Source organism: Cyrtonyx montezumae, unplaced genomic scaffold (genome assembly GCF_038088225.1).
Source record: "Cyrtonyx montezumae isolate F1298 unplaced genomic scaffold, pur_monq_1.0 scaffold_3, whole genome shotgun sequence".
NCBI lineage: Eukaryota > Metazoa > Chordata > Aves > Galliformes > Odontophoridae > Cyrtonyx > Cyrtonyx montezumae.
This window is the reverse complement of record NW_027072034.1, coordinates 126,443,221-126,458,899: the sequence shown is the minus strand read 5'-3', so window position 1 is coordinate 126,458,899 and position 15,679 is coordinate 126,443,221. Positions and strand designations below refer to the sequence as shown.

At 37.6% G+C, this 15,679-nt stretch overlaps 1 protein-coding gene across 1 annotated transcript in view; it reads left to right on the top strand.

The window, feature by feature from the left end:
- Window positions 1-14,689, top strand: part of MYRFL (myelin regulatory factor like) — a 42,904-nt gene extending 28,215 nt beyond the window's left edge. The window contains exons 16-25 of the mRNA XM_065743345.1: window positions 564-649; window positions 1,391-1,462; window positions 1,574-1,620; window positions 1,728-1,889; window positions 6,119-6,181; window positions 9,422-9,509; window positions 9,716-9,790; window positions 11,694-11,802; window positions 14,294-14,368; window positions 14,466-14,689. Of these exons, the coding sequence (XP_065599417.1) occupies window positions 564-649; window positions 1,391-1,462; window positions 1,574-1,620; window positions 1,728-1,889; window positions 6,119-6,181; window positions 9,422-9,509; window positions 9,716-9,790; window positions 11,694-11,802; window positions 14,294-14,368; window positions 14,466-14,552 (864 nt within the window). The 3' untranslated portion in view covers window positions 14,553-14,689. The remainder of the gene's footprint in view (window positions 1-563; window positions 650-1,390; window positions 1,463-1,573; window positions 1,621-1,727; window positions 1,890-6,118; window positions 6,182-9,421; window positions 9,510-9,715; window positions 9,791-11,693; window positions 11,803-14,293; window positions 14,369-14,465) is intronic.
- Window positions 14,690-15,679: the final 990 nt, after the last annotated feature.

Below are 15,679 nucleotides of genomic sequence, written 5' to 3'. Positions count from 1 at the left end.
TGAGGAGAGCCATTTTGATAGGGACTGAATGAGTTAGGGAATATCTGTTGATCTTCTTCAGGACAGTCTTCCTAGGATGCCGGGTCCTTTTTAAGGTAATTCAGAGCACATTTACCCGTTTGCTTTTGACAGTGCGGAAGAGAGAGAACAATCAAATACTGCACGATCAAAGCTCATTCTATTTGCTTGAAAAGTATCTTTCTTCTGCATTTATACCCTGGTTTAATTAGGTCTAAACATACACTGAAAGCTGCTCATCTTTTAGATGTACTCACAGAGTTCTTCATTTGACTTTTAAATACTTGAGGAATATGAAAAATGGCAGGAGAAAGAGGAGCTGTCATTTTTATCCATTCTTTTTTTCTGTGTAATGTTTGTGTCCCCAGACTATCAACAGTGTGCAGCACATCCGTGCTTTTAGAGAGCCTGTCCATTGCTCAAGATTTTTGCTTTAGAAGTTGGCCACCATTTAAGAATGGTACATATGGTTTCTCTGAAAGAAAAATAAATTAACTTTAAGTCATTTCTTTATTTCTCAATATGACCAAACATGTTTTTTCTAGATCTGTATATCGAAGAGGAAAGTGTCTTGCTCCAGGAGGATTTTCTGGGTGACTATATTAGCTTTGGTTGCTGTTATGGCACTATGGTAACAATTAATTATCAACAGTTGCCTTGTTTCTCCCTTCCCCTTTCTAATTGTTTCATCAGAAGGAAAACTGAGATTTTTTTCTTTCTCCCACTCTTCCTTCTTAAAGGACGCATTATATTAAAATTAACAGTGAACATTCCTGTTAATAGGAAAGTGAGGTGTGTGTACGGCACACAAGCTACTCATCACTATCCATGTAAAAATGTGTGATGTACCTTGAATGTATTTCAGTGGCTTGTGCTATAGGCCTGAAGCCAGACTCGTGAGGCTTTGTGTATTTTATGCAATTGTTCTCTGCCTAAGCACAACTTCCGATGTACAGAGTGATTCTTTTGTATGAAATTAAACTAACCTTCCCTATGTAATGGGCAATCCTGTCACTCTGAAAGTTTAACATGTGATTGGATTCTCAAAAAATTTTACTTGGGGCATTGAGATTGCCATTTTCTGTTTCTAGTTCCAAAGCTGTGTTTCATAGTCTCTCCGTGTATCTTGAACTGATGTTTTGATTCTATTTGCAATGGAAAACTGACCATATTTTGGGTTGAATTTATCTGTATACGAGTACTTAATCTAAAAAATATTTAATTCAGTGAGATTTTCCCCTCCCAAAAGGGGAAATAATTGACGAGTTAACCCTTGCATTACTGCATTTGGACAAGGTGTTATCAAGGTATTATTAACACTATGTTACTTAGAAGATTGATGTGAATTTTAAGAAAAATTCTTTTTCTACAGTGCTTTGACAATATTGACTCTTTATGTACTTAGCACCCATGACAGACATCTTGAAAAACATCTTGTTCCCAGGCAAGTAGTTAAACCAGTGCTAGAATTAGTATTGGACTGTGGACTGTTCTGTTTTGGTCCACAGCTGTGAAGACCATTTCTTAATGAATTGTTTATCTTTTTTTCCATCAGCAATACCCCAAGTTCTGTTGTACTCTTACCCTCTACCACTACAGCAGGTACTGTATTTTTGCCAGTCTACATGAAAATAACAGGCTGATATAAAATGCCAATAGACACATAGCACTAGTGATAATTATGCCTTTTTTTTTTTTTTTAATTTCAGCATTGCAGGAAAGCACAATTTCTCAGAGCACACAGACCATCAGCAGGATTCCTGAAGTGAACTTCTGTGACCTTTTGCCTTGTGACAAGGTTTATTGTTGCCCAATTCATCAACCCATAGTCAAATATCAAAGTCATGAGGAAACCAAGGCAGAGGAGATGCGTAAGTTGAAATGTGAATTTCAGTTATTTGCTATTTAAATGAGTGTAAGAGAAGAAGAAGGAATATTTGAGAGTAGTTAGCTTCCTGAGACAGACAGGGCCTAGCCCAGAGTTGCAAAACTGCAGATAGAACTAATAATTACTGCTATCAGTATTTTTTGACATCTCCGACATGGTTACCTTCAAGAGTTCTGGATCCTAAAATATTTTGTCAGATGTCACTGTTCTTCCTGGCCATTCATGTTAAATGATTTGACGTGAACAAGAAAGTAACTAATCCCTTTAATTAACCTTTGGCTACAGTTGGCCAGGAATTGATTGAGCATAGTGAAGGGTGAATGCAGTTTTAAAACAAACGCAAAGCACTTAATAGTGTCACAGTATGGTCATACTGCATCTGTTCCGTGAGTTGAAACAGAAACTCAACTGCCAGAAAACAAAAAACTTCCAGTTATAGCTGATCATTCAGGCAGGGATTTTGAGGAGATAAATATTATTTGAAGGTAGAGCTCTATGAAATAAATTGCTTCTACTGAAATGAGTTATCCTTCAGATATTGTCTACCAGATGTTGTGTGTGTAATATATGAGTAGGTATATTGCTTACAACTTTTGAGACATTTATAAGAAAGAGCTTATGCATAGAGTTATGTGCCAGTTGTTGTAATCTGTATTCCTCAGTCCCCTACCTTAACATTGTCAATGTGTAGAAGTGTTAGTATTACTAAACTCAGTGTTCATACTTCTCCTTTCTTGGTCTTGGGAAAAATTCTTCCATCAGCTACAGTTGATGAGTTGAGGTGAGACCAGGGACAGACACAGTTCAGCCTCTAAAACACAAATTTCTATATGGACAGGCATTGCCACTTGCCGTGAAGCTCTTGCCTCATGAACTGTTTCAGTGAGGCTCACTCAGTGGCTATTTTTTATACTGCAAAGTGCTGCTGTCTGCAGTCAAGCTGTATGTTAGTGGTCCTTGCTATTTTTGTGATTAATGCCACAGTAAGCCCTGTGGCAGATATAGTTCAGTACAAAATGCTTTCAGGAGGTCATATATCTAAGTGATTTGTATTAGTCTGAAGCCTGAAAGAGTGTTGATTAATTAAAAAGACGTTAATCTCATTTACAAATGAGGGAACTGTAGACAGATGAAAATGAAATATGAAAACCTTCTATCCCCAGCTGGCTGCTTTTGATATTAGGTGGAAAGAGAAGATAAGAATAAACACAAAGCATTACATTCTCAAGGTCTTATGCTCCAAATAGCATTAAGTGTAGATCCAAGAGAGAAAAATCAACACAGTACACAAGCTACTGAAAGATTTCAGAGCTGCCCAAGTTTAATGAAGCTGAATTTATCCCCAGACAGAAGATAAGAATGTCAATATGAAATTTAAACAGAAGGAAAACCGACAAGCTGCTTAATGTAGCTGTAGCCAAAATAAATGAAAAGCAAAAGCAAAAAAGAAAAAGCTGAGCATTAAGTATGGGGATTAATCAAGATAAAGAGCGGATGTTTTATAATCAACAGATAGGTCTGATTCACGGAAGGCTAAAATTATTTGAATTACATGCTACATTAGGAGTGCATATTCAACAAAACTTCTATTGTTCTGACATATGAAACCTGAATTCTTTGAGTGAAGACTACTATTGAGTACATCCATTGCAGATCCTACTTTCTAACTCCTCACATTTGTTGAGAAGGCAGCTTTAAGGAGTGCTCAACTAGAAAGGAAAGCATTCAGAAACAAGACAAAATTTATTAAGCAAAAATTAAAAATACTTAGAGATCTTTGTGTAGTCTGTCTTAACATGATGTTGTTTCCTCATACTTAATTTGTCATAAAAACTGGATTCTCTGGAGGATTTAGACTTTCTAAGTTCTGCTGACTTTAGTGAAAATGCAAAGTATGAATACTCTTCAGCACCTGGGCCTTTCTACCCTCTGCTTCCACTCCAGTAATGTTCATTGCTTGCCCCTTTATGTTATGTCTCTGGTAACCAGAAGCTGTTCTTACATTCTTTTGGAGTACTGTTCCTTCTTATGTCCTTCTCTTCACATTAAATGCTTAGTGAATGTTCAGTCAATTCACTCATTTACACATATCACCCTCAGATAGTAGTTGCAGATTCCTAGCAAGGTACCATAACATGAAATCACCACCATTTCTTTTCCATACTGCTTACAGATTATTACAACTCATGTGAATTAAAACCAGAAAGCATTTGAGAAAAAAAAAAAAGCAAAAAAAACCCCAACCACATTTATTTGATAAATTTATGTGACTCTTATCTGGAGAGAGTGGCTGTTTTTAATTTAATTCTGGTCATGCCCATACTTTTGTTTTTGTTAGTGAAGAAAAGTGGGTCTCCCCACCCCTCAGCCCCAAACAGACCTTTGAGAAAGGCATCTGTGTTACTGTAAGTGACAGAAGAAGCACATCAACATTTAATGAAATCTGTGGTGGGTTTTTTTTGATAGTGTCTGATGTAGTGGGCTAACAACGTGAGTTAAAAAAAAATAATTAAAAAAATCCCATTAGAGTGTTTTTTCCACATTTCCTTTCAACTGCATGAAGGAAATCTTCACTGGTAATTGACTTGGTTGAAATAGTTGAAATCTATTTCTTAACTGAGAAAATCTGTTTTCTTCCTAGTTTTATACAATTTTCTGGTACCCATTTAATACCTTCTTCCACCATCTGCCAGACAAGAAATCGCAATATTAAATGTTTAGTAATTCAGAGTATGTAATAAGTATTCCTGCCAGCACTTGCATAGCTGAAGTATTATACCTATGGGGAAAACATCATTCTTTCAATGAATAATCTATTGCCTTTACCAATAGGTTTTCCTACAAAATGTTTTTCAGTTAATGAAAATGCAAAGCATGAGGGAACATTCAGTACATTGCTAAAACATCATATAGTAGAGGACTTCTAAATGCAGCAGTTACCATCTAAGTTGGTGAAACTGTCAGATCTGTATGAGGAGCAGGTAAATAGAAAATGCATGCAAAGAATAACTAGCAGCAGTATCACTGATTCATAGTAAAACAGAAGAATGCTGGAAATCTCTGGATATTCTTATTTCCCAGTAATGGAATAAAACAGAAGCCAAAAGCTGGAATAAATAAGCAAACAGAAAGGTCAATGCAGCTGTCTTGCTTCAGTCTCATGGAAACAATGCATTTTGACCCTTTATTTGAAAGAAGATTTTTATATAGTGAAATAGGGACTTCTGTTCTAAACAATAATTCTAAATCAGAATGTTTCCTTTGGAAAACATGGAAATGGAGTATTTCAGTATTCTATTAATGCGTGATTCTGTTTTTTCCCCAAATGAAGTGATATCTGATGAAGCATATTAGTTTAGGCAAGATCAATGCTTCTCAATGCCAATTTATTGGTGACATTTCTCTGGACAGATACTTGGCTGGCCATTAGCGTAAAAGCACATGAGCAGATTTAAAACATCTTCCATGGACTTGAAAGGCCTTTTGCTCTCCTCAGATTGTACTCTACGATGGTTATTCAAATAGTACTTCAAGTTCACTCTTCTGGAGAAGTGCTGAGAAAATTAATAGAGCAAAAAAAAGTTCAACAACTGAAATTTCCCAGCCTATTTCAGTGTTAGAAATTACAGAGGTGACATATAGTGGCTGTGGCAATGATATTGTTAGAGTTCTGTATTAGTTTCTTTATTTTAATGTCTCATCGCTCTGTGTTTGAAGCACCATGTCTTGGGTGAGTCCTCGGCATTTTACATCTCCAATTCAAAAAGCTAAGTCACTCCTCTGGCCTGCCTTTGCATGGCAGATGCCTACATCTGTGTTTTCTCACTAATAAGAAAGTTGCTTTATGATGAGATTGGTGCTGAAGTGCCTGGCTGGATGTTATGTTTCACTTTGTCTTTTTATTGTGATTACTGGTGATCTCAGTGTGGGATGGAATATTTTCTGTGAGGCTATATGGCTATATGTGTATGTATATTTTTATATATCCCGAAGAATTTCAGAAGATTGTTTCTTGTTTTCTACAGACATCATTTGACTGTAAATGTCTTCTTCTCAATAGGCGTGGTTTGCATTTTTAAAGGTTTCTCTTGTTGGCTATGAATGCCTTTATCTGAGAGACAATTGACAAAAATGTAATTGTTGTATCCATATTTTGCTGTTTTAACTGAGCAAGGCTAACTTGGAGGACTTTTGTAAATATTACTTTCACAGGAAACAGTTGTGACGTGTTATTTGGAGGAAATACTGATGGGAGACCTGATCTTGGAACTGACTGTAAGTCCATTTTTTTAAGTGTTGAAATGTGTAATTTTTAAGTGTTGAAATGTGTGATTTGAAAGTCTGCCTTTAGGGTTGGAATTCTGCTGCTGGAATTTGGAGAAGTCAAAATTACTACTTGTCATTGTACAAAACTAGAGTTTAGGAATCTGTTAAGTATCTGTGGTTGACTATAATTTTCTTGCTGTTGCAAGTCTTACATCTTCAATAGATATTGTAGACATTCTGGCTGCCTTCTTCAATGAGTTCTACCACTTGACTTCAAATGCATAAAATGACAAGTTACTTTTTCTTCATGAGCTGAAATCTTGTATGGTGACAGGTAGTGCTAACTCCTACACAGCAAAATGCTTAAGCGTATGACTGTGGCAGGAAATAACATGACAGAGGGTAAAGGAAATGCTTGAGGTTGGCCCAGATGACCTACAGGATGCTAGATCAACATCAGCTGCTGAAGGGAACCATCCCTGCCTTAGGCATCCATGCCGCAGAGTATTTTCTAGTCATGTGGAAGCTCCGTTTCAAGTAGTATTTCATTTGCTTGTTTGTGTAAAAATGTTTCATTAAAGATCGGGGAATACGTGCACAACAGAATGTCTAATATAGTGGCATGAACTTAAAGTAGGTTGGTACCTAGATCCATATGAGCAACAGAATACAGGTTCTGCTTGCAGCTTGGGTGTGTTCCAATGAGGATGATCTTGGAAAAATCATTCCCCTTCTAAGTTTTTTATAGTGTCTGCATACCTCGGAGTGGGGCCTTTGTAGCATTGCTATGATATATATTTTAATTAGGTGCTATGTCACAGGGGAATGTTCTTCCACACTAGTTCTTTGGGATGGACATGCTCGATTTTCATCTATGTGGAGTTCTGCGTGCTGGAAGTTGAGTATATGCACTCACACAGGTCAGCCGATAACCGTCAGCTTCCTCTGCAGTGTGCACAGTTCAGTGTGGAAAACAGGCTTGGACCTGCTGAGCCACATCCTCTTCATGCTTCCTGCACCACATTGCCAGATGTAAGGTATCAGCACCTCTGTACTTCAGGGAAGAGCCAGAGTCTAGCTGTCTGCTGGAAGCTCACTGATTGCATCCCCACCTGGGTCTTCCTCATCCCATCGGCAGTGTGAATCTCAGTCTTCTTGGTGGGATTAAACCAATTCATCCCCTTTTGTTTATGGACCTCAAGTCAGGCTGCAGTAGGCTGGCATAAGGTCTGAGTTGTTGCCTAATTATGCACATTCACTGATGAGATGCTGTAGATGTATCCAGAGGAAGTTAGCACTGTCGGATGCAGCTCAGTGCAGTTACTCCAAGGCCAAAGGTGAAAGCAGAAGCTGCGCAGCTGTATCAGCATGCTGGTTCTTGCCCTGAACTCGCCACAGGGCTAATCTGCCTCTGGGAAGAGCCATGCCACTGTAGCTCACCATAACTAAGAGGTGCTGGTCCAAGGTGTCACAGGAAGTCTGTGGCAAGCAGGGGGACTTGATCCATCGTGGCTAGGAGCAAAATCACTCTGATAACCAGTTACTTTCCTTATCTTTCCTGGTAATCAGTGCACCAGCTGTGCTTTGAAGGTCTTTCTTCCCTCTAGAAACTAGTGTTTTCAATCACCAGTATCTAGACATCTGTGTTCTGTGTTGCCCAGAAAAATATTACGTATATGTGCATATGCATAAACTCAATTTATATACACCTTTTTGTACATAAGATGTTGAGCTAATTCTAGAATATTATTTTTTTTTGTAGAGGTTTTTGTTCTATATTCCCATTTCTTGAACTGTAAACTTCTTCCAAAGTCAGGATGTAGGTATTATGAAGTTATCTGTCCTCCTAGTGCTGTTCTTACTTCTTCCTGCCACCAACATGAAGCACCAAAAGGACTGTTGTGGTTTAACCCAGCTTCAGCTCACACTGTGCAGGTGTTTGCTTACTTTCCCCAAGTGGGATGGGAGAGGGAATTAGAAAAAAGGTAAAACTCATGGGTTGAGATAAAGACAGTTGAATAGGACACTAGAGGAAGAGATGATGATGATAATAGTAATAATAGAATATAATTCTATTATTTTGATGCACAAAGCAATTGCTCTCCACCTGCTGACGAATGCCCAGCCAATTTCTGATCAGAAGCAGCCCTCCCAGCTGATTTCCCCCCAGTTTTCTCATTCAGCAAGATACCACATGGTATGGAACATGAGTTTAGCCAGTTTGGGTGAGCTGCCCTGGTTCTATTTCTTCCCAGCTCATTGTACCCCCTGCAGCATCCTTGCTGACAAGGCACCAAGAAAAGCTGAAATGCCCTTGGCTCTCTCTAAACACTGCTCAGCATCAACTAATACATCAGTGAATTATCAGTATTATTCTAAATAATTCTCATTCTAAATTCAAAACACCACACCATCACATTGCCAGGAATGTGCCCTCCCAGCCCAGAAAGCAATCTGCATCCTGGGCTGCATGAAAAAGAGTGCAATCAGCAGATTGAGGGAGGTGATGCTGCCCCTCTGCTCTGTGTTAGTGAGACCTCATCTGGAGTAATGTGTCCAGATGTGGAGTTCTCAGTACAGGAGAGATGTGGACCTGCGGGTGTGCATCCAGAAGAGGGCCACAAAAATGATCCAAAGGGTGGAACACTTCCTAGTGGGGATGGGCTGAGAGAGCTGGAGCTGTTCAGCATGGAGAAGAGAAAGCTCTGGGGAGATCTGAGAGCGGACTTTCGGTATCTAAAAGGGGGTTCATGGTAAGGCTGGACCAGTCTCTGAGCAACCTGATCTAGATCTAAGTGTCCCTGCTCATTGCAGGGGAGTTGGAAAAGATGGCCTTTAATGTTCCTTTCCAACACAAACTATTCTATGATTCTACAATTCTGCAATCTACAAGGAAGAAAATTCACTCTATCCCAGCTGAAATCAGGACACCATGTTTCTGTGCTACTTGGACTGCCATCAAAATAGCCTTCATTGTCTGCTCAAAAGAAAGCATGACAGTATTAGGTGCCTAGATTTGTCTTTGAGATTGCAACAAGCATTTTTTCTCCCCTGTAACTGTAGAATGAAGGCAATCAACCAAAGTCTTTTTACAGAGAGCTGGTTTAAATGCCTGTAGCTACTCCTGCAATTGCAAGCAAGGGAATAGCTTCTACTGTATTAACTGCAATTTTATTGTGATTTTATCTAAGATTTTTTGGGAAAAAAATTCAAGAAGAAAACATTATTATTATTATTTTATATCTTCAGGGGTTGATACAACCATCAGTTCCATACAGATTTTGGAAACACAGCAACTAATCGACAGTCGCTACTGTAGTGAAAATCCACAGTGCAGGTAGATAAATTATTTTATTATGCTTTATTATGCTGGAATAAAATACCATTAATGTGGAATGGCTATCTGGCTGGCACCTTCTCACAATTGTTTCCTCTCATGTTCATGCATATTTTTTTTTCCTAATTTAAATAATTTTTCTACTTTTTTTTTCAAATATACCATCTCCTTTGAAGTCCTATGTGCACTAATGTCACCTTTTTCAGGTCTGGAAATTACAGCTATATTATTCCCATTAGCAAGTACACACCCATAAATGTAGAAATCTCGCTGGAGATCAAGTAAGTATAATTAAGAATAATATACACAGTATGAGATAGTTTGTTTCTGACAGTAATTCTTGCATTATTTCCATTGTGGATCTAATTTGTTCGTATTCAGAGGAGTGGGACAAATCTATGCACAGGCAAATCTTTCATGTAGATGCTTGAGTTGATCTTTTGATTCAACGCAGGCCCCATGCCAATCTCAGTTTAAGGACAATTTCACCCATCAGTATAGGTATTAAAATCTACTAATCTTTAGGTTCAATCTAATAATCACTTGTACAGACATGTACTAATGTATCATCATGGATGTGGCCTTTGGCGTATGAATTTGAGGTTATTCTTGTTTGTTTAAAATGTAGAGAAATATAAATTATTTTTATATGTTCCTAATAATGTGAACACCTTTTCTAAACCTGAAGAGACTTTAGGACTTTTTGTCTTTTTTTTTTGTCCCGCTGTGCTGAGCTCTGCAAAAGGGAATTCTTGTGCAGGAATCTTTGGCAGTGTGTAACATTACAACAGGAAAAAACAGTAGACTTACCACAAAACAGGTATTTTCACTTCAGATAAAAACCTAGCTCCATCATGTTCTCCCATAAATAACACATCCTTTCTTTTGTGGATTATCTCTAATAAAGACCGTTGTTACCCAGAATGGCTGCCAAAAACTGCTTAATGACTTTAAGCCCAGACTTTTGATTTTGGAATACAATGGTATTCCTGAAGTGACTGCTTGTTCCATATAACGACTGCAAATCTGTCTGTTGAGTGTATGCCATTATAAACTAACAACACAACGTTTCCATACATGATACTCAGTATTATTGAAACAGTTGCTGAATTTATTTTGGATATTGGTTTTTGATTTTGAGGATGAAGTTTTTCAATGTATATCTTTTCTGTGAACTTTCACTAAAATTAGCTTCAAACTTGAACAACAGTGACATAAAACCAATAAAAAACAAACAAGACTGGATTACTGCTGTGCCTAAATACTGTAAGACACAGTGAATACCTACAAATTTGGGAAACTTTTATGCCCACGGAATAAAATCAAATGAAACTGACACACATTACTGACAGTCCCTCTAGGACAGAGAGTGTGCCATATATGAATTCACTGTTTTGCACTGTAAATATCCATACCAACATTTCACACCTTTTTCTTTCATTTTGCTGTTAGCCATTGCCATATCTGAGTTCCTGTGGACTTCCAGATTTGTTCTGGACATGTCTGGTTAAACAGGAAATATTGTACAGTCTCTATGGATAGTTTGGAGAAGATATGGCAACTGAGTCTTTGTTCTTGAAGAATTAGGAATGAAATTCTTTTTAACACTGCATATCCAGACAAGGAGAAATTTTTTACTTCTTCTTTGACGTATATACATGTGTATAGGGATAAATGGAAATTATTTATATAGATCCCTGTCTTAAGGCCCGTTTTATGTTTTTTTGTTTGTTTGTTTTTGTTTTTGTAAAATTGTCTGCTGTTGTGTTTAGGTGCCAGAGCACTCTCTGGCATAGGCATGTGATGCCTATGGATGACATAAGCTGTGCAATTCAGGCACGTCATAAACACTAATTTGTACAAAAAGTCATATATGGTAGCTTCTGCAATGAATGTGCATGAGGTGTGAGGAAGTTTAGTATACATTTCTAAATTTATCTTAACAGCTGCAAAGACCACCCAAGTTTTCAAATACAAAGCTTCCTCCCTTTGTAGGAGGGAGTGGGACAAGTTTAGAGGATGGTGGCTCAGGTTTCTTTGTATTAACCAATGAAGTAAGGTCCTTTGATTTATTTCTCCAGAATTCAATTCTTTGGATTTTTTACCTGTGATTATATTGTATTATATTCATGATTCTTCTGTGTAAGATCAATGGGATTGATCCTTTTTTTCTCTTTCTTGAAGCACCACAGAACCATTAGTTGTATTTCTCTGCAAAGTCACACTTGGAAATTATTGCTCCTATTATCCTTCAAGCCGCAACATTAGGGAAAATTTCCAAGCAACCACACAGGTAATGATCTTTAAACAATACTGTGGCTTATGGGAATCAACTTTACACGCTGCCCACCACACGCTTGTTTTTTCATCTCCTTCATGGAGGCATTGTGCCATACTGAATATGAAATTGAGCTTCATGTAGAAAAGAAGTGTTTGGTTTTCTGATGGTTTTGGCTATTGAAGCCATAAATATTATGAAGCTTAAATATTTTGTTAGATTTCATATCTTTCCTTGCTCTTCAGAATGCTGTTCCCTTCTGTCAGCTCTGCTTGCTTTTCAGAAAAGTTGGAGTTTCATACATCAGATGTCATGATCCCTTGACTCAAGCAACATCATGTTTGAATGCATTCTGGAGTAGAGGGAGATGTGGAAAGTGGATAAGAGTTGTTATTTATGATAAAAACACCTAGTTTTACTGAATAGTCTTAAGCATTACTAATTTTTAGGGATGAAGGAGGAGATAAGCCATGAAGATCTCAACTAGTCAAGATGCCCTTTAGAACCTGACTCGTAAATTTAATATCTAAAAACAACAACAACAACAACAACAAACCCTGATCTTCATTAAGGTGTTAGAAATTGTGATGGTGCTTTGAGTCTACCAGTCCTAGCTAAATTTGGCATGGCTGTAATAGAAAACCTGTATGAAGTCTTTTTGTAGGAGTCAGTTTTCTGCTGAAATCTATACAAATCTGTCTAGTGACTCTCTTCAATTTGAGAGCCAGTCTAACTCACTGCTACGACTCATCTTAACTCCAGAGATAGCTAAGAAATAGGAGTACTTTTCACTCAGGGCCTTAGGAGACAGAGTTATAATCTCTCATCTGCTGCTCTTTTCCATTATTGTCTCACGAGTACTGAAGTACAGTTTTTAGGCTTTCAATTCGCTGAAAACAGTGGTAGGTATTTCCCTTTATTCTGTGCACACAGGAGTTTACCAGCAAACCTCTTTAGGGAAAATTATTCAGTGTAGAGGTGAGAGAAGTTTTCTGTCATTCTCTTGATTGATGGGAATAAAGTTAAAACATCTTAACTTCCCAGGAGAGATGATCTTGCAAACTTTTGTTTGTTTCCAGTAAATTAATGAAGACCTTAAACTCTCTTCCAGTTCTCTGGAAGTATAGGTCTCTTTCATGTGACCCAAGTCCTCAGATTTGTCCACATCACTTGGAAATGTTTATTCTGGCTAAAAAACTGGGAAAGGCTGAAGCAAGGATGGTAACACTTATCCTAAACATAGTAGAATAAATCTCTGTGAAGATGAAGTCTTTTAGATTTCTGGTTCTTGGTACCATACACAATAAGTTCTTCGATAGCTTTAAATTACTTTTTTGCACTGTGACAGAGCATCTGGGATACCTTTGTCTTTATGTTGACTTTCTGATAAACTTTTCAAATGTCTTCACAAAAAGTTACAGAGGCTTCTCTGCGACTGGTGCAGAGCCAGCAGACTGAAGTAAATAAGTTGTCCAAGTTTTGATCTGTCAGCCATAATTCTAAAAGTCCTTGAAATTAAGTCAGTCCCAGAGAGTTTTCCCATGCAGAAATATCCTTGAAGCTTACTGCCAAAAGTGGTCAAAGAGATTTTCTGTGTCAACCTGAAATCTACATCAAAAGACTAAAGCTAACTAGCCTCCAGCAGCAGTGTGCATTAAGTTTCATGTGATTTGGAATAGAAATGCTGCCTGGTTGGATAATTTTTGTCAAGAGGATTTTTCTAAGGACTGGAAGGCTTATTCGCTACCAAAGGGCAGGATGGCAATCATTTAGACTCTAGGCAATATATATATGTCTTATCATGTGAACATACCATCTCCAACAGAGAATGTGTCAGAAAGTAGAGGGAGAAGGGAAAGATGAAGGAGACACTTGAAACCGAGGAAATACATTATCGCGGGCATCCCTAAATGGATCACTAGGTCAACCAGAGGTGAAGATAGAATTTTATCCTATGTAGCATAAAAAATTCAGATACAAAATGTGTTATTTCACTTATAGTTGATAGGACACTGGGATCAAAAGTAAAATGAAATTTTTCCCTCAGTCTTTTTTGAAACACTGAGTAAAACTGCTGCTCATGTCTTCAAGAATTTGTATGGGAATTTTCACTGCCTTCTGAGGACTGCTAATGTTGCTGTTTCAAAATCAGCAGAATTGCCATTTGCTGCTCTTATTCTTTAAAGCTTTTGGGCCACATGGCACATCAGGGACAATCCCTACTTGCTGCGGATTTGCCTGGAATACTAGAGTTATGCAGTTAGTCAGAGCCAGCTGAGAGTTGCTGGGAGCCAGATGTCTGTCAGATCCTATGCAGTGCTGATCAGAGGAAACCCAGATTTGCAAGGTTTAAAGTCAGCGCTTTGCCTTTAAATACTCTGCCTGTAGCTATCAAGTCTTGTTATCGTAATTATTTTGCACTGCATTTATCAATGAAATGTTTCCAGAGCCCATCCTTCTCAACAATTTAAATCAGGTTATCTAATCTCTCTCTCTCACCATCTAGGGACGTCAGCATATTTGGACTCTCCCTGTTGCTAGGCTGTATGACAGTGCATACTATTTCCGCGTAGCCGTACCGGTAAGCCTTTTTCAAATGGGAGTACAGCAAGAGACAAACATCATTTGAGCTGAAGGAAGAATGTCCCGTATGAATCTCTTTTATTTTTCTTCTGCAGGGTTTTGTAAGCTGCTCAACAGATCCTCATTATGGTGGAGTGTTTTTTACTGATTACTACTTCTATTTTTATCGAAAGTGTAACTAAAATGTTGCTGATCGTTCTGTACTTTGGGAAAAAAAATAATGAAGTTCTTGGTATGAAAAAGAGACTTGTGTATGGCCCTGGATTTTTATAAACATTTTACTGAGTTGTATGGCGTTTTCTTGTTTGTTTTGTGTTTAAATAATAATAATAATAAAATAATAAAATATTTTAAAAATATTTTTAAAATATTTAAAAATATTTTTAAAATATAAAATAAAATAAAATATTTGACAAACTGCAGCTTTACATTTCCAGGAACTGTTTCTAAAAGGTCATGAGGCAGTGCAGTACATGATGTGTAAACAAATAATTCCATCCATCTTAGTGAAGTTGTGTGATAGCATATGTACAGCAGACAATAACAAATGGGTAGGAGCTCTGCTGAACTGGGATATACTCCAGTCTTCAGAAGCCGGTAAGATGATAAAATATTACTTGCAGTTAGAAGATGTTCTGTCCTGCAGCAGTTTAAGTTCTTTTAGTACCTACTGCCCTTTGTTTGTGTATAGATCTACTTCTCCAACCAGAACCTAACAAAACTTTCAGGGAGAAGTGAAGCACTGTGCAGATGTCCTCTAAATTAGGTGCTGTAAGTTGAGGAACTGCAGTTCAGTTCCACTGTGTGTAAATATTTTCATCTCAGAAAGTAGACCATCATTACCATTACAGTTGTATGACTTAACAATGCTGCTTTTGTTTGGATGAGATGTATTTCAGGTTCCTTTTCTTTAAAATTGTACAGCAGAAATGAACTGCTTATTCCTGATTTTCTTGGTGGATGTGACTTGTGCTAGTGTGATGACAGAAGAGAAATATTTGAGAAGAATAATGACCTGCCTGCACAGCTTTCCAAGATGGATGTGGATACACGCTTGCATGGGAGAAATTCAAATGAAATTTCACATTAGTTGCTCAGACAAAAGGAGCACAGATGTAATAACCAAATACAGTATGAGTAGTGTTGTGGGGCATGCCTAGAACAACCATTTGTTTTGTGTGGAGAAGAGAAAGTAAATATAACGTTAAGACTGCAGGCTTTCAGAGATTTATAATGTTAAAGTTAACGTGGGCAACCTTGCTCTGCTTGAGATTCTTTAGCAGTGGAAAGGAAACATTAGGAAGAAAAT